Genomic DNA, 19,420 nt, shown 5'->3' on the forward strand with positions numbered 1-19,420 from the left:
AGAACTACCTAAGCGTTACAAAACCCTGGTCAAGTGAGCATGAATATAGACAAGTAGAAATCTGGGTGAACTGAATAAAAAAGAAATAACTTTATTATATACTTTGGTGATATACAGGTGAAACTTGGAAAATTAGAATATCGTGCAAAAGTCCATTAATTTCAGTAATGCAAATTAAAAGGTGAAACTGATATATGAGACAGACGCATTACATGCAAAGCGAGATAAGTCAAGCCTTAAATTTGTTATAATTGTGATGATCATGGCGTACAGCTCATGAAAACCCCAAATCCACAATCTCAGAAAATTAGAATATTACATGGAACCAATAAGACAAGGATTGAAGAATAGAGCAATATCGGACCTCTGAAAAGTATACAGTGTACTGTGCTTGACTGGCCAGCAAACTCGCCTGACCTGACCCCATAGAGAATCTATGGGGCATTGCCAAGAGAAGGATGAGAGACATGAGACCAAACAATGCAGAATTGCTGAAGGCCGCTAATGAAGCATCCTGGTCTTCCATAATACCTCATCAGTGCCACAGGCTGATAGCATCCATGCCACGCCGCATTGAGGCAGTAATTGCTGTAAAAGGGGCCCAAACCAAGTACTGAATACATATGCATGCTTATACTTTTCAGAGGCCCGATATTGTTTTATTCTTCAATCCTTGTCTTCTTGGTTCCATGTAATATTCTAATTTTCTGAGATTGTGGATTTGGGGTTTTCATATGCTGTACGCCATGATAATCACAATTATAACAAATTAAGGCTTGACTTATCTCGCTTTGCATGTAATGCATCTGTCTTATATATCAGTTTCACCTTTTAATTTGCATTACTGAAATTAATGGACTTTTGCACGATATTCTAATTTTCCGAGTTTCACCTGTAGATGTAGGTTCTTCGCTTTGTTATTACTTTTGCATGAAAGCATAACAAAGGTGTAAGGTGAGTAATATGTATTTGACTGTAAGTATGTAACTTTTCCTAGGGAAATAAACAGAAGAAATGGCACTATGCCGGAAATACCAATAGGAAAAGAAGAAATGATATAATATTTTCCCCCAAAAAAGGTTCCAATGCATTTTGAGGTTATAAAAACCTCTTCAGGGGACTATAAAAATTTAAGACCTCTGAAACTGTCTTTTGCCTAGAGGTCTTAATGAAGATTTTGTTTAACACTATTATTATAACTTCCATGTTGAGTATATGTTTATAGGTAAGTTTGATCTTTTGACTATATAGCATTGATTACTCAAGCTGTATAGATTGAGGGTAGTGTATTACTACCTCAAAACATATTGGGATCTTTTGGAAATAAACTATTATTCCGTTCCTTCTTTTCCTAACAAAACCTTTCCTAACCTACACTTATGCCTGATTACCCTGTCCGCGCAGGCCCTATTTTGATTGGACTTTAAGTTACCCTTATGGCTAGACTTTCTAGAATACTTTTTGATCAATGACAGTGATTGGACAATCACTACTGTCCAATCACTTTTGAGGGATTTCAGTCCTTCATGCACATCTCTTGAGGGAGTTCCTCTCTCACTCCAGTGGAGTTCCTACCAGATGATTGACTCATCCTTTGAGTGAGTGACAGGTTTGTGCAAATATATCCAGCTCACTGACTTGGCCTTCCCTGTCTATCAAACTGTCTGTGTCCTTGGACAGTCTGACGGGAACTTTCATGGATTTAAACAAATTAAGCCCATAAATACTCACTGGAACTGAATTTCTCCACACTGTTGGTTCCAGGCAGTTAGGGTTTGAGAATGATTAATTAATCATTCAGCAAGGACCAAAATATCAAGTGCCCACTGAGCCACTCATGTGAATGGCTCGGGGGAAAGAGGTGGGGGAAAAAACAAGTCCAAGTTTGGTGCATGTAACAAATGGAAACAATGATTTCCCTTCACTTTCTTTTAAAAGTTAACACTACATACACTTCATGAGGGTGTATTATAACTGGAAAATTATGGTGTTGGTTTAATGCAGAAGTAGGCAAACTTGGTTGTTGAACTACAACTCCCAGCCACAATGTATTGGGAGGAGTTGTAGTTGAGCAACAGCTGGCGATCCAAGGTTGCGTACTACTGGTTTAGTGCCTAGACGGCAGCTTCCTTACAAGAAGCCTGTGTCACTAGTAGAGTAGTACATGGTCCCAGGGCTTTTGTTTATGGTGGTTTTTGTTTTTCTTTCTTTCTTTCTTTCAGTGAACGTCTGGAGAAATTGTGTCTGTCATTAAACGATGTCTTCAGGCCATTGATCATCCATGTAATCCACTTAGAAACTTTGTCAGAGCTCTGTGGGATTCTCAAAAATGAAATGCTTGAAGATCATGTACAAAACAATGGTTAGTGTAAACATTAATTTAAGATACTATTACAAATGTTTATATACTGCTTTCAGCAAAAGTTCTCAAGGCAGTTTACATAGAAAAATAATATATACAATAATATATAAATCAAGATGGATCCCTGTTGCAGAAAGGCACAATCTAAAAAGAAATATAAGGTAGACACCAACAACTACTGCTGGAGGGGTGCTGTACTGGGGTTGGAAATCCAAAGGTTTATGGAGAAAAAACATCTTTTGAAGAAACTGGGGTGGTGCGTGTGGGAACTTAATATCTGTGATCTTGTCAACTTAGGTTCAGTGTATACATGCAGTTGTGGGCTGATCTGGATCAGGTCTCAACGAAAAACCACTGCATCCCAACCTGCTCTTTGCCCCAGGAGAGAAGCTGCTGTTGTGCCCATGGGGAAGTCAATAATGAATAACCAATACACATGTGCAAAAATCACAAACCAGTGATAAATAACCAATAACATGAATGAACAAGCATAATGAAACTATACTGGGTAATTTGACACTAATAATACATAATGAAAACCCGGCCAAAAATAGGGCAGCACGATAGAGAGGGCAGAGTCATGTAACATAATAGGTTGTAAAAGACAAATGTGCTGAATCAGATGTAGTCCCAGGAGGAGATAGAAGTGTCTTCAGTGGCAAAATGTTCAGCACCTATAGTACAATACCACCCTCTGCATGCCCTTGCGAGAAGAAGCAAACTTGATGAATCGGTGTTGTTCATAAATCAACATGTGAGAAGAAAAGCGAACTGGATGAATCGATGTCGTTCATAAATCAACGTTGACGACTCTTCCAGATAAAAGCCGTTTCGCCCACCAAAGCTTCATCAGCCTCCAAAACGACATAAAGACCGGTATCTACTTTCTTAAGCTGGACACAGCCTAGCAGTCCTCTCCGGCTGCTAGGCTGTGTCCAGCTTATCTATCGTGCTGCCCTATTTTTGGCCAGACCCAATCTTCCTCTTTTGATTACTACTTTTGCATATGTTATCACGGATGCATTCAGTAATGGGAGAAGGCTTTTTGTATGCCATTTATTACTGACTGGTTTTCATTATGTATTATTAGTGTCAAATTACCCAGTATAGTTTCATTATGCTTGTTCATTCATGTTATTGGTTATTTATCACTGGTTTGTGATTTTTGCACATGTGTATTGGTTATTCATTATTGACTTTCCCTTTTGAATATATGTTTTTCATGTTGAGTTATATCTTTCATGTTTTTCATTACATATATTTTTATAGTCACGGAAGGAATTTTTTCCTTCTTTATTGCTGGTTTCACTTCGTGACTGCTCCTGTTCTTTATTGTGCCCATGGGGCAAGGGGGCACAGGCTCTTTTGGTGTTTTGGAGTCATAGCAAGGATACTGAAGCCTCATCTCCCCATAATGCCAATCCAAATTGCCTCCCAAGGCTGCTCAAAATGCAAGGGCTCATTTAATGTCCTATGTACGTAGTTCGACCCTACTTTAAATTGAAATTGGTGTGTTTGGATTTTTTAAAGCACTTTCTATATCCTATTTTGATTTCATGTATGTCAAGTTATGTTCAGTCTTCCAATGATTGGTCTTATCAAGCATGATTTCTTATTTGGTTAAAGGAGAACACATTATGCAACAGCTAGAACTAGTCCAGTGCCCAAGAACAAGTATGGGATACTGCTAAAAACCAGCATATTCATATACAGCTGAAAAGGGAACTGCCCCTAACACAGTGGAAGGCAAGGAGATGCAAGTCATAGATCGGTAGAACTACTTCTACCTAGATGGGGTGGAGGTATGGGGGATGCTTTCTTCTTATTTTGTTTCCAGTGTCACTGAGTGAGCAAGCAGTGTGGGGGGCAGCTCTTGGGATGGGGAATATTTTTTCTGTATATTTCTCCCACATTGTGATATGCATTGACATGTTTACCAAATGCAGAATGTCTGAGTCTGCAGAATCCAGAGATGCCTAAACTACAAGGAGCACAGCTTTCATCTCCAGCAAAGTTGTGTAACAGGCAACTAGATAGTCAACTTGTTTCACTTGAATTGTGACTTTAACAGATATTATTATAATCAAGTAAAGTAAAGTGTGCCGTCAAGTCGATTTTGACTTCTGGCGCCCACCGAGCCTCACAGGTAGAATACAGGAGGGGTTTACCATTGCCTCTTCCCACACAGTATGAGATGATGGCCTTTCAGCAGCTTCCTATATCACTGCTGTACCATAGTACCCGCAGGGATTCGAACTGGCAACCTTCTGCTTGTTAGTCAAGCATTTCCCCGCTGCGCCACTATTAGGGGTGTGCACGGAACCGCGGAGCTGCGGTCCGGCACTGGGGTGGTGGGTTCCATTAAGGGGGGGGGGGCTTCACTTACCCCTCCCGCGTTTTCCCAACTCCAGCGCCGTAGTTAGTGTAAAAATCCAGTGGCAGGATCCCTCCTTGCCGCCCGCTTCAATCTCCGATGGCTCCTCCTCCGTGGTAAACAATCGGGCGGCAGGATACCTCCCCTGCCGCCCCCCTGCTGCCCCCTCGCGGCAGGGAGATGTTCTCCCGCCCCCTTCCCTGCCAGGCTGCAAAAGTCTTTAAGAAGCCTTTTGCGTGCGTGCGTGCGTGCAGTTTTACACTAACTACGGCGCCGGAGTTGGGAAAATGCGGGAGGGGTAAGTAAAGCCCCCCCAGCCCTTAATGGAACCCCCCACCCTAACCCTTCCGAATCCGAACTGCCCCGTGTCCGGACCGGTCTGGAGGCCAGTAGAATGGCCTCCAAACCGGTCCGTGCACATCCCTAGCCACTATAAGGTCTGGGAAAATGTTTTGGCTAATAATATATTTCTGTGTATCTTTCTTGCAAGTTATCTTTCAAAAAAGAAAATATATGTGATGCTCATCTTAAAGAATTATTTGGTTTCTGGCTATGTAAAGCTAATTAAAGCTAACCAGGATTAATCTTTTCTCCTATGGATTGGTCAGTAATATCAGAATGACTTCTTGATCCTAATAAGGATTTTCATACATTGTGTGTCACTATTTGATGACTAGCAAACAAAAGAAGTTTTTGAAACTTGTAAAGATATGGTCTAAACAAGATATCATTTTAGTACACTAAACTTCCATGAAATATGAGACTTGACCAATTAATTTCAATAGGACTTAGTCAAGGCTTTCTTAGTCTGGATCCTGCCTATGTGATTTGTTGTAAAACTGATAATTCACAATGAGTCCAGTTTGCAACTTCACCAGATCACAATTCTGTGGTATGTGATCCTTTCATAACCACAGTTCTTAAGGCTTTGGGACATAAACAATACAATTTGATGAGAAATTAATGGTGATTACAAGCTGATGTCTCTTTCTAACAGTGGAACATCTGGCTGCTTTTGCTGCTGTAGTTCAGCAAATGTTGGAAGATGTCCAAGAGCGTTTGGTCTACAGGACACACATCTACATTCAGACTGACATTGTAGGGTACAAGCCTGCTCCAGGAGATCTTGCTTATCCTGCTAAGTTGGAAATGATGGAGGTAAGTGTCTGCATTTGTCTGATTTTTTTTTTTTTTGAAGGGCCAAAAAAATCCCCTGTATATAATTGCAAATCATTTTGTGGACCTGAATTTAGAAATTAGCCATAGGAAAAACCCATATGGTCACTCACTGAGCTAGGCATGTTTCTACAGTGTTGACATCGATCACAAGCTGGGCAAAACTGATATGATACCATAGAGACTAACTGGGCTAAGTGAGGCATGAATCTCTCTAAAGATTATATAAGTATATGTAGACAGAGCATGGTGAAGTCATACAACAATTATGTTGTGACATCTCCTTGACTTAAGGGTTTTTCTTTTGTGAGTAACTGAGCAGTTACTCAGTTGTGCAGATGATCTTGGGTATGCATTGTAATTGTGGCTGGGCAGACTGCAGTGTGTCACACTGATATTTCCCGTCTGAAATGGTAGAGTTGATTCCCCCTTCATTCTGCTGCACAGTGGTGTAGTCGAACTGGAACACACTAGAACTCTCTTCTGGTGCTTCTGCCGGCCCCAGGCAGCACATGGAAACACCAGCAGCACCGGTGCTTGGCAGCGCGGTGAAAAAACATGGCAGTGTTGTCTTTGCACACTATAGCCTACTGTCACTCAGGGCTTCCTTCCTCTCTGCTGGGGCTGCCGGGCTTTCCCCTTGCCCTTTATCATTTGCTGCTGGGCTTCATTGCCTGCTTGTAAGTCCTGGGCTGTCAGGCACATTGTCTGAGAGCTGGATGCAGAGGCACTGTCTAAAGCACCATTCCCTCCACTGCCCCAATCGTTCCTCTTTGTCCTCATCAGCTCACTGAGCCCACAACCCAATTGCTGGGACTCGGGCTGCTGCTGCTCCTGCATAGCACGCGGCAGTCCCCCAACCCAGCCTGTCTGTTTGTCTCTTAAGAGTTTACTTTAAAGTGTCTGCCACACTTATGCTCCCCTCTCCCCCTCTCTTCTTCTTTCTTCTCTTGCCAAGCCAACACATCTGCTGCTGTCCTCTTCACCCCTCCTGCCGCTCTCCCTGTGCTGCGCCTCGGGGCGCCTTGATCACCATCATGATTTGCATGTCCACTGGGCCATGCTTGAGCCCTGGCCATCGCTTCCCCCAGAGTGCGCCTCCCACAGACCAGCACCTACATTAAATGACCATTGGGGCTCTCCTCAAGCCCTGGCCATTGCCCACCAGCTCTCTCCCAAGCTCTATCTGCTCTGGTCAGCTTGCAGGGTTTGCCTTTCTGCCCAGTTGCTCCTGACATTGCTAATTTTGTAGTCAAAACTTACCTTGTTTGCTAATGCTAGCATACCATTGTGTGTGTGTGTGTGTGTGTGTGTGTGTGCGCGCGCGCTGTTACATTTTTTTTTCTGCCTCACACAATTGTCTCTAGGTGGTATGGCTTTAAGTCATTAAAAAAAAGTACCAACCACAGATCTGCATTGCTTGAAATGAACATGTATATGACACTGGGCTTAGTCTGCATATGCTCAGAGGCACTCTTCTCGTCTCAGGACTGAACCTTGGCTTAGATCATCAATCTCACTAAGGTGGGAAGGGTGGGAGGAAGCACAGGCTGGATATAGCTTGCTTCATCAGACTTGGCCCTGAGGGTAAGATATTCATTCAGTCCTATGATCATTGAAAGGCCTGTCTGCTTCAGCACCCTGCTTCCCATAGGGGCTTGCCCACCAGGTACTTCCGGAAAGCCAGCCCCAGATTAAGGCTTGCCAGAGGTACTCCTTCTTCAGAGGAGATTAAGGCATGTTCCTTCTTCTATTGCTAAGCCCCTTTGAAAGCCATGCCATCCAAGTGGTAGCCATCATCCTATCCTGTAATCAGTTCTATAGATTATGCAGCTCTGAGTAGGAGTAGGGAGTGAGGAGCTAGCTTCAGCCTCCACAAACCCAGTGAGGATCAATAAGGGGTCTCCAGTACAGGGCTTTCAGCCCATCCATTTTACAGCAGATTGGGGATTGAAGGCTTTGTCCATTTCAAAAGTGCCTTGTTCCTTGAAATCACATGTTTCCCTACAAAACGGGCTGCCCCACAGTTTGAGAATCAAGATACTAGGCAGACTGGCTAGGAGTCCAGGGAAAGAAAAAGAATAACCCACCTGTAATAATCCCCAAACTCATACACTATTCTGTTGCCTTGTTTGCTTCAGCTCTCTGGAATGTTTCTAGGCCATACTGAGCAGGGGATTGGACTAGAAGACCTTCAAGTTCCCCTCCAACTCTGAAATTCTGACCTTCTATCACCATAGATATCACCACGCATATACCCTTCTTCAGGAAGGGAAGGAGTTGCATGAGTTAACACAGGAATGCTTAACATGGCAGGAGCTTTTCAGGCATAGATGGACATGTGGATTACTACAAAGAAGCAGCATCTTTGGTGCAGCAGCTTGGTCAGAATTGAACCCTGTAGCATAGAAGAATTGCTTAGATGTATTCCCCCCGCCACCCGAGACATGGCATTTGCTCAGATGTGTGGACCACGAGCATGTTTGACCTCAAACATCATGTGATTCATTTCTATTTCTTTAAATTGAAGTCCAAGTCCTAATATCAGATGTCTCCATCTAATCCCCTTGGAACATAGGAAGCTGCCTTACTGAGTCAGATCATTGGTCCATCTAGTTCAGTGTTATCTACACTGACTGGCAGCGGTTCTCTGGGGTTTCAGACAACCCCATGTAATAAAGAACCTTCTTAATTCTTTTTTTTAATAAACCCAACCCATGGGGACCTATGCTCCCTCTAATCTCCAATTAGATAAACCTCATGTGTTTGGCTCTGTTTTAATTACCCCTGCTGAGTAAAGTGCTGATTCTCTTACATTTAGCAAGGTGAGAAGAGAGCAAGTGGCTCTGTTCACCTTCAGCACAGCATCTCCACCGATGACTCTTAAAATATTGTTTTAACAATATTTCTTTACTCTTGGAGTTGTTGGGTTTTTTTTGTTTGTTTTTTTGCAGTATGTGTGAAATGTCTGAGTTGGATTATGAGTGTCAAACAAAAGCAAGCATCAATTTAATACAGTTTTTAAAAAGAACAGATTGTGGAACACCATGTCTTGTGGGAGCACAGGGGGCTGAATGGAGAGGAGTGGGTAGGGAAGATCCCATATTCTCATGCCATTGTGCAAGCATAAATCTGAATCTGACTCCAAATAATGGTGGTTTTTAAAAGCTGGGTTTTTTTTCCTGTAGCAAATTGCACAAAGCTTAAAAGAAGAGGAGGAGAAGTTGCCTGCAGATGCTTCACTCTCTGATATGAAGTTGGAAGATCCAGAGAGCTGCACTGTGGTAAAACTTGGTATGGGGTGTTTTTGGGGTGTTTTTTGGGAGGTGGGGGAGGGATTAGCAAAAAAAAAACCTCTTGTAAAACTATTAAACTTGTAAAACTTGTAAAAATATTAGTTGCTCTTATGGCAGCAAGCATGACTTGTCCCCTTAGCTAAGCACAGTCTGCCCTGGTTGCATATGAATGGGAGACTAGAGGTGTGAGCACTGTAAGATATTCCCCTTAGGGGATGGAGCCGCTCTGGGAAGAGCAGAAGGTTTCAAGTTCCCTCCCTGGCAGCATCTCCAAGATATGGCTGAGAGAGACTCCTGCCTGCAACCTTGGAGAAGCTGCTGCTAGTCTGTGAAGACAATACTGAGCTAGATGGATGGACCAATGGTCTGACTCTGTAAATGGCAGCTTCCTATGTTCTATATTGACCGATAACTTTTTTGTTGCTGGAGAGTTCTCAGTACAGAAGCAAACATAAAATGGAACATAGTAAACTGCCTTCTCTTAAGTCAGACCTTTGATCCATTTAGCTGAGTATTTGTTGACACTGACTGGCAGTGGCTCTCCAAGGTTTCTGACAGGAATCTTTCCAAACCCTACAAGGGATTGAACCTGGGTGCCAGGGATTAAACCTGTGACTTTCTGCATGATGCTCTACCACTGAGCTACACTCCCATCCCATAAGGGGAATATCTCTCAGTGCTCACATGTAGTCACCCATCCAAATGCAAACCAAAGTGACCCCTACTTAGCAAAGGGGACAATCCATGTTCACTACCACAAGACCAGCTTAATCTCCCCAGTGAAATGTCAGTATAAGGCATCAGCTTGTTTTTACATATCAGAATGTTATCCTTGGGAACTTGTGGCTGTTCTATTACTGTGTTCTTAAAAAATCTTTGACATGATTCTAGTTACAAAGAAGTTGCAAACAGACCCTCAAAACCATATATTTATTGCTATCTGGATCGTGATCCTTTGCACTCATAATAGTAGCGGGTTCTGCGCCTGCACGGGACCATTCAGGCAGAATTAACTAGGTCCTTGGAAGCACTTAGCCCTGCCCCTACATGTGGCACACTTGTTCAGTTTGGGTGGGCTAGCGTTCTCTCCTCAGTTCCTTTCTGACCGCCATTGTGTCAGCACACTGGAACAGTTTTATTCTGTAGAAAACAAAATTGAAATAATACATTATCCTCTGACTCAGACTGGACAATTATTTCTCTCAACGTTCTAATTTTGTTCTATCAAACTGACTGTTTTTCTCGGACATGACTTTGGACGGTTCAACGACTTACACTCAAAATGGACTCTTGCTCAACAACTTGAATATTCTTATAATTTTATTTAATTACTATGGAGAGGGAAAAGACCTTTAAATGCTGCAATGTGAAGCTTGTAAGTTCAAGAGGTGGATGTTGAATTTGTAAGTTTAAGAGGTGGCTCAAGAGGTAGATGACCCTGTTTACAAATGCTTGAACCCAGCGGCTCATACCCAGCAGGTAAACTACCTTATGCTGCCTGTGATCTCCAAAGCTTTCCAGTGGGAAACTGTCCAAACCTCAGTTCCCACCTCAAAGCACTTGGAGATTTTTTATAGAATCCAAGAAGATTACCAAAGATGACTTCCTACTAAAGCATCCACCTCCCAACTCTGTTGTAGTAGATTGTGCCTCGTCCTCTTAAACAGGCAGGCGTCATACCACAAGGAGGGATGAAAGTTGGGACAAGGAGGAATGAAAGTTGGATGTCCTTGGGTGAAAACTCTGCTCTACCTCCTGCCTGGCAGTAAACACTGATAACCACACCTCCACGGGCAACTTCTATTTCTTTATGGAGGCACGCTTGGCTGTGTTCTACTACACTTCCACCTGACATGAAGGATCGTGTAGAGAATCTGCCCTTCGATGGAAAAGTAGCTCAATAAATGACCCTAACCACTGTCCACATCAAAGATGTGGAAAGCACCCTAGCGGATCATCTCAGCAGGCCGCAACTTTGTCTGCAGCAACACGAATGGGAGGCCAATCTGACATACCTTCGACCGCTGTTCAGGACCTAGGGGACTCCAGAAATTGGCTTGTTGGCAACGTCTGTGAATAAGAAGTGCTCCCAATATTGCTTGAGGGCCAGTGTCAGCCACAACTCCAAAGGGGATGCCTTCCAATTCAACTGGGGTCAAAGGTTTCTATACATCTTTCCTTCTTACCCAGTGGAGAAGATTCTGCAGGAGTCTGCAAATTGTATATTGATTGCTCCCTGGTGGCCCAGCCACCAGACTGTCGAAGAGTCGCCACAGGCGTCTGCCTCGACACAAAGATCTTCTGCTACAGGAGAACAGAAAACTCTGCCATCCCGACCTAAAAACCTTAAACTTGACTGCCTGAAGGATAAGCTTCTGAATGACATCCTCCTCAATAACAGAAAGAAATCTACTCACGTCAATTACACTAGCAAGTGGAAGCGATTCAGGCTGTATGCACAGTGGCATGGTTTCCTGCCTCACTCAGCAACATCTCACCAAGTACTGCTGTACCTCACAAGCCTTAAGCAGCAGAAGCTGGCCAACGTTTCCATTAAAGTTCATTGGGCTGCTATTTCTGCTAGTCATCCCGGATGTTACGGATCGATGGTTTTTCCACATCTAGACTCCAAGACATTCCTAAGAGGCCTGAACAACCTCAACCTGCCTATCTGTCGGCCTACCGAACAATGGAGTTTGTCCCTTGTCCTATCGGCTCGGATGGAACCTCTCTTTGAGCCCATGGCAATGGCCCTTCCTAACTGTGTGGCACTGAAGACGGCCTTTCTGTTAGCCATAACGTCAGGTTGGCGTGTCAGCAAACTAAATGCCCTTTGCATTGATGTCCCCTAAATTCCATGAGAAACAAGGTGATGCTTCGCTTAGACCCTGAGTTTAGCCCTACAGTGGTTGCAGTGACATCATCTCACCTACCTTCTTCCGAAATCCCACAACAGCTCTGGAGCGGCCCATATGGCTGACGTTAAACTCGGAGACATCTGCACTGCAGCAACCTGGTTCTCTGAGCATACTTTTTGTCAGGTATTATGCCTTGGACCTTCGCTCTGCAGCTTAGGCCAATATTCGGAGGGGTGTGCTGGAAAGGGTCTTACTTTAGCATACTACATCTGCCTCCAGCTACACTTGTTAGTCACCCACTCTTATGAGCACAATGGATCACGATCCAGAAAAACAGGTTGCTCACCTGTAACTATTGATCTGGAAGTGATCCATTGCAGTCATAAGACCCTCCCGCTGGCCCCGCTGCAGTATGCGAAGTGACAAAATGTATGTTCATAAAACTTGAAATGCTACTTTCCTTGTCAAACTGTAAACTAGTCCCTTACGATGGTTGAATCGAAATCCTTCAGGAACGGAAGAGAGAACGCTAGCCCTCCCAAACAGAGCAAGTGAAAGCGAATGAATGAATGAAAGTGCACCATGAACAGGGGGTGGGGCTAAGTACTTCAAGGAGCTAGTCAATTCTGCCCGAATGGTCCCTCACAGGTACAGAACCCCCCACTTTTATGGCTGCAACGGATCACTTCCAGATCAATAGTTAAAGATGAGCAACCGGTTTTTCTGCTGTGTATTAAACCTACTTGGTACTTCAATGCTAAGCACATTTTCTAGGTCTCTCAGATTGTTGTGCATTCTGCTGCTAAAAAGCTGCAGCCATGGCTATGTGTAGTCCCACTCAAGAGAATGAGAGAGTCTTGGGTCAACTGCACTCAACGTACTGGACCTTAAGATGGATGGAGCCCCAATCATATGCGACTTCTGGTATCAGGAAGGCTATGCCGACATTGGGTGTGACGTGCAGAATATGTCTGCATATTCTTACCTGCTTGCAGTATGCCTATCTGTCCCACACTGCAAATCTTGGTTACAGATGTTGGGTTTCATACTGTAAATAGGGTTGTATATGTTGACATGGGCAGGTTTGCATGTCATGCCCAATGTTGACATAGCCTTTCCAACACCAGAAATCAGATGCGTGAGCATTCCCAGGGCTCCAGCAGGATCGCTGAACTTCAGGTTTGATGTGATGTGTGAAGCCATGCTTAGTAATTTAAGGCTGCAGTCCTATGCATGCTTGGGAGTGAGTTTCATTGAAACTAGTGGGACTTGCTCCTGTGAGTACACATGCATAAGATCAGACTGTGTGTCATGGGAACAAATGTAAGGCAAGCTTGATGCCAGCACTGCAGGCTTTCTGCCTACACTGGCCTCATTCTTGTCTCAAACTTTATTTCCTATGTCTGGAGGTATGTATTTTCCAGGGAGTGGGGAGGGATGCGTGTGTGGGGAGGGTGTTTGCCTGTAACTCCTCTCCTCCACTCAGTGTTTACTTCACCGTTTCATTACATACTGCCTAAGATGCATTTTTAGTTTTAAGTCTTTATAGCCATACATTGGCTTTGGAAACCAGAGTGGTTGTTTTCCTGTCCTAAGAATCATCCCCTTTTGGGTTTTGGAATAATTCCCAGTGATGGAATATATAGAGAGAGATGTAAAATTTCTGGAAAATTTGAAGTCTTGGGGGAAAAAATGTTTTCCAGAAAAATTGAAATATATGCAATACTTTTTTCTAGCGCCTCTTACTGATTTAAAGTCACATTGTTTATTTAGGAGCATTTATTATGTGTAACCTGCTTTGCTCATAACATTGTTTCATAGAAGTACTGTATTACTATCTGTAGTTTCTGCTTTTTCGGATCTTTCATTTTTATTATCTTAATGACTTATGGAAACTGAATTGCCTGTATTCAGACAAGCCTCTCTCCTTCTCACATGTTCCTTTGTTTCTTGATCTGGTATATTTCAAAACATAGACCAATTTCTTTCACATGCTGTAGAAGATGGAGGGATCTGAAGCAAGCAAGAAGCTTGGGAGTAAAGGCCAACCCATGTTTTCTTATATAAATATATCTGAATATTGTCTTAAATATTCATAATTCTAAAAGAAAATAATCCATAATCATTTTTCAGTTCTCTCAATTCTTATTTTTATTTTTGAGAAAAAAAGAAAAAAACTGGTTATTTTTTGAACTTTTCCTGTTTTTCCTTGGGCCTTCATATATGTAATAAGTTACCATAACAGTTATTGTATAATAAATATTAGGCCTGCACATGCTTGAAAAAATCAGATCTGATCCTAATCCAATGTGATCAAATTCTGAAAAAGTTGAAACGTGATTCTTTGTTGCCTGGACATGACAGAAATTGTATCGGAGTTGAATTTCCAATTGGAAATTGGACTTACAATTTTCTCTCATAGAGGTCAATGGAGGGTGACCTCATAGGCTCAAAACCTCATGAAAACCTCATAGGCTTTTCTCTCATAGAGGTCAGTGGAGGGTGGTTCACTATAAATTGCTGGTTGGGCCTAGAGCTTTGAAACTTGCCACACATGTGGGGAAGGAGGACAGGGCCCCTTCTAGTGAATTTGAAGGATATTGGCCAATCGTCTGATTTTTTGGTGCATTTTTTAAAAACTTAAAATTTTGAGATCTGGCTTGTTTCAAGCTGGAACTTTACAAAAACCGCTGGAATGTAAAACCTTCCTTGGACGATCATTCCACCCCCATTTGGAGGAATCGGCCCTCTGCCTTCATGAGAAGGGGTAACAGCATGCCCCCTTTCCCCATCCTTTGTATCTCTGGAGTGGATTGGAATACATTTGTGAAATCTGGCACACATGAAGTCCACATTGGAAAAAAGTCCACTCTCTGTTCTTCTTTTCAAAGCAAATGGGTCATTCTTCTGATTTAGGGTGAATTTTTTGGGGGTGTGTGTGTTAAAAATCGCAAAAGGGGGTAAAAATTGGCTTGTTTCAAGGCAGAACCTTACAAAAGTTCTGGGTCTGGAGCACCCCCAGCCAACCAGGACCATCATTCCATCCCCATGTGGAGGAATCTGCCCTTTTGCCTTTAGGTAAAGGCACAAACCCATCCCCTTTCCCCAACCCTTTACAGTTTTTTAATGGCTGCCTCTAGGGCTTTGTAATATGCCCCATGATATTGTCCACATTGTCAAGATTCCTGTAGTTTTTATTCCACAGAAAAAGGGTATACCTTTTGATTTTTATAGTCTTCCCCGTTGCAGCAACAGGCATCAGTAGAGCACTTCACTCCTTTTAATCCCTTAATGACTAGATGAGAGAGTGAGAAATTCTTTGTAACCACAAAAACATAAACGTTAAAAGGACTTTCACTTTTACTGAGTGTGCCAGTTCCTGCAATGGGGAAGAAAAAAATTAATATATATATAAATATTTAATATTGATCTCTATGGAGGGGGGTGGATCTGGTTTTTATTCCCAAAGCTTTAAAATGATGATTTTTGCCATTTTGTGCCTCTGACATTCGGACATGAATTCCGACTTTCCGACATATCTGATATTTTTTATAAAATATCAGAAAGTCAGTGTCAGATCAAGAATGTTGGATTTTTTTAAGCACTCTGGCTAATTTTAGATTAATTTCTAATTTTGGATCTGACTTTGCACAGGCCTAATCAATACTATGGGTATTTGTAAATGTGAGGCAATAAAACTTGTTCATGCCTTCTGTATTATAGATATGCTGGAATCGTCCAATCCTAGACTTCATACCACAATTTCACCTGCAGATCTCCATGGAATGTGGTATCCCACTGTCAGAAGGACCCTTGTCTGTCTCTCCAAGCTGTACAGATGTATTGATGTATGCATGACACTTTTTGTCTTGTCCATTGTGTAATTTGTTGTTTCAAAACATCAAAAAAGCACACCTACTTTTAAAAAAAACCCCTCAGAGCTAAAATATTGTTTGCAAAGGTTTTTATAGCTCTTTTGTGTTTAATGCTTATAGATTGTTCAGTAGAATAGATTATATTTGAAAATATTCTCAACAGGAGAAAGCAGCACAAATAACCTTTCTTTTTGCTTGATTTTTAAAAAAAACAAGTTTTAAAACATATGCCTTCAGTGGGCCAGTGCATGCATAATGTTCCTGCTTAATCACTGGATCACATGATCTCTCTGCTAGAGCATAAAGGTTCCCTGGTACTCTCTCTCTACAGCCCTTAACTACATTACATTACATTAGCACTAATGCTCACTATGGTTAAAGCCAAGGTTATATATACTCTGTGCTTAAAAAAAAAATACACAGTTGAATTTTTGCACCATGATAACCTGGAAAAGCTCAGATCTGGATTGTAATCCGTTGCACTCATAAGAGTGGGTTCTGCTCCTGTGTGAGACCATTCGGGCAGAATTGACTAGCTCCTCAAAGCAATTAGCCCCTCCCCCTGCACATGGTGCACTTCATTGGTTTGGGGCGGGCTAGCATTTCAGTCCTCGGTTCCTTTCTGACTGCTATTGTGTCAGCACCTTGGATAGTGAGCTCCTCGGATTGGAGTAGTTTCTGTGGAAACAAAGGGAGAAATTCACTTAGTTTTTTACTTTATCCTCTGTCTTGGACCAGACTATTCTCTCTTTATGTTTTAAATTTTATCTAAACGAATGAACGTTTTTCCTGGTAACTACTTCAGACTGTTGGATGGCTTCATTCGGCTTAGACTCGACATGGACTCTCTACTGTGCTTCTTGAGTATCTCTATTATTTCATTTACCTACTATGGATAAGGAAAAGACCTTTAAATGTCTCCGCTGCAGTGCCAAACTCCCCTCAGCTGACTACAACAAACTTTGCCTACTTTGTTTGGGGGAGGAGCACAACACCTCTGCTTGTAAGATCTGTCTTACTTTCTCTCATCAAACTAGGAAAAATAAAGCCCTCTGTCTGCGGGCTGCCTCTTATGATGTGCTGCATCCCGGAACTCCGACGCCTGGGTCTCCAACTGACACCCCCCCACCCCCGCCTTTGACATCCAGTATGGCATTGAGGTCGACATCGGGTTTGGTGTTGAAGTCGGGGTCTTCCATCATGCAGTCTAAAACCTCAACACGAACGGCCTCGGCATCTACCACTGATACGTTTAAGACGCCTAAGCCTCACTCGACCCATTGTAAATGACACAAATCTTGACATCAGGGTTCCGATGCTGAAGAGGCACACCCTCCCAAGAAACATTGGGAGAAGAATGCCAGGACCAGATGCGAGGAGACTCCCACCACTTCGCTGGCTACCCCTTCTCCAACTCTCCAGTTGGCGTTGATGACTCCTCAATCTCATCTACCAACTCCAGAGATTGTGGAGCTTGGCTCTTCCATGCCCTCGACTTGATGCCCTGCTTCGACATCAACACCAATTACAGTGCCGACTGCCTGACACTGTGAGCTCTCCCTATCTCCCGCTAGGACACTGATGCAATCTGTCTCCAGCCACTCTTCGCACACAACACTCTCTTCATCTTCCATCTTCCCTGTCTCTTTCAACATTGACACCGAGGATGACAATCTGGAAGCTAATTTGGAGCTGGGTGATGCCCAACATCTTTTGAATATGCTGGATTCCACTGAAAGCACTCTGTCTCCAAGGCTGCCAAGTCGGCATGAGAAACTCTCCAAACCTCTGCTCCCACTTCCAAGCGCTTGGAGAGTTTAACCCCTTTTAACTTGGCAAAGAGGCACCTTTTAACGTGGTGATTGTCTTTATTTAGCAGGGGGAGAGTAACTGGCCTTATCCACCCCCAACACAGTACCTCCAGTGACTGTTGCTGGTGTCATGTTTCTTTTAGATTGTGAGCTCTTTGGGGGACAGGGATCCATCTTTATTCATTCATTCATTCATTCATTCATTCTCTATGTGAACCACCCTGAGTCATTTTTGGAAGGGCGGTATAGAAATAAAATAAATAATAATAAATAATATAAATTTATATAGAATTCAAGAAGAAAATGACTTTCTATTAAAACATCCACCTCTGTTTTTGTGGATTGTGCCTCGTCTTCTAAATCTGGCAGAAGACATTATTATTATTATTATTATTATTATTAATTTTATTATTATTAATTGCTGCTACATTTATATCCCGCTCTTACTCCAAGGAGCCCAGAGTGGTGCACTACATACTTGAGTTTCTCCTCACAACAACCCTGTGAAGTAGGTTAGGCTGAGAGAGACGTGACAGGGAACAAGGAGGGACGAATGTTGGATGTCCTAGGCCGAAAGATTTACTCTACCTCCTGCCTGGCAGTAAAGATTGCCAATTACACTGCTTGTTTCACAAAATACATTCACACCTTCTGGGATGAGTTTTTTCAAGAGCAGGCTGACTTTTCTCCGGAGGAATTTCTGGCCAAGTTTAACGATATCCACTCCAAAGTTACCCTCCTAACTATAGACAGCAATTGAATAACGCCAAGCACCTAGTGGAAACCGAATCTCGGACTGTGGTAACAGCTGTCTCCTTACAGAGGCACACTTTGCTTTGCTCCACCACACTTCAACCTGGATATGAAAGATCCCTTCGGGAAGGATCTCTTCTGTGAAACCACAGACTTCACCATGGAGTCCATCCAAAAAATGAAGTTCACTGCTAAAACATTTTTGGCTCCTTCCCAGACTTATAATTCCGAATACCATCAGTATGGTAGGAGACAGTACTCATACAAGCAGATGGACAAGAGAAACGTCCGTAAGCAATATCAATGCTTCATTAGGAAGCCCTTTAACCAGAAGTCGAAGGCCTCGCAAAGCACCCGCGTGAAGACTACCGATTCAGGCAAACATCTTTGATCGCAAGGTCAGTCCACCAAATTCCCTTGTCCAGGAGTCACCACCATCGACTTCTATACAACCTTCCATCTTCGCATCAGACCGCTCAGTCCTCCGCAGTCCAGATGGGATATGCAATAGAATTCAAGACACTGCCATCGTTCAATGGGATCAAGTATACACCTGCATCCCCACTGCTGATGGAAGAAGTTCAGACTCTCTTGGTCAAGGAGGCGATATCACCTGATCTGGATTGTGATCCATTGTATCCATAAGAACTGGGTTTCTGCGCCTGCGCAGGGACCTCCCGGGCTGACTAGCTAGCTCCTCTTTGCGCCCCGCCCGTCTGCACGTGCCTTGCAGCTTCCGTTAGAATCGACGGTTGGGGCGCCTCTCCTTCAGTTTTCTCTTGACCGCCAAAGCGCTTACACCTCTTGGCTGTTGCTCCTCAATTATTATCAAAACTTCCAGGACCTGAAATGGGATGGGGGTCTACAGCCAATCATGGACCTATGATGACTGAATCATCACTTGGACATGTGAAC

General features: G+C 43.0%; 1 protein-coding gene across 2 annotated transcripts in view; it reads left to right on the forward strand.

The window, feature by feature from the left end:
- COG3 (component of oligomeric golgi complex 3) overlaps positions 1-19,420 on the forward strand; it is a 115,020-nt gene that overhangs the window by 60,202 nt on the left and 35,398 nt on the right. For both annotated transcript variants that reach the window (XM_053305637.1, XM_053305636.1), the window contains exons 12-15: positions 2,223-2,362; positions 5,734-5,894; positions 9,101-9,206; positions 15,790-15,914. In XM_053305637.1, the coding sequence (XP_053161612.1) occupies positions 2,223-2,362; positions 5,734-5,894; positions 9,101-9,206; positions 15,790-15,914 (532 nt within the window). The remainder of the gene's footprint in view (positions 1-2,222; positions 2,363-5,733; positions 5,895-9,100; positions 9,207-15,789; positions 15,915-19,420) is intronic.

The sequence above is a fragment of the Hemicordylus capensis genome, chromosome 3, assembly GCF_027244095.1.
Source record: "Hemicordylus capensis ecotype Gifberg chromosome 3, rHemCap1.1.pri, whole genome shotgun sequence".
Classification (NCBI taxonomy): domain Eukaryota; kingdom Metazoa; phylum Chordata; class Lepidosauria; order Squamata; family Cordylidae; genus Hemicordylus; species Hemicordylus capensis.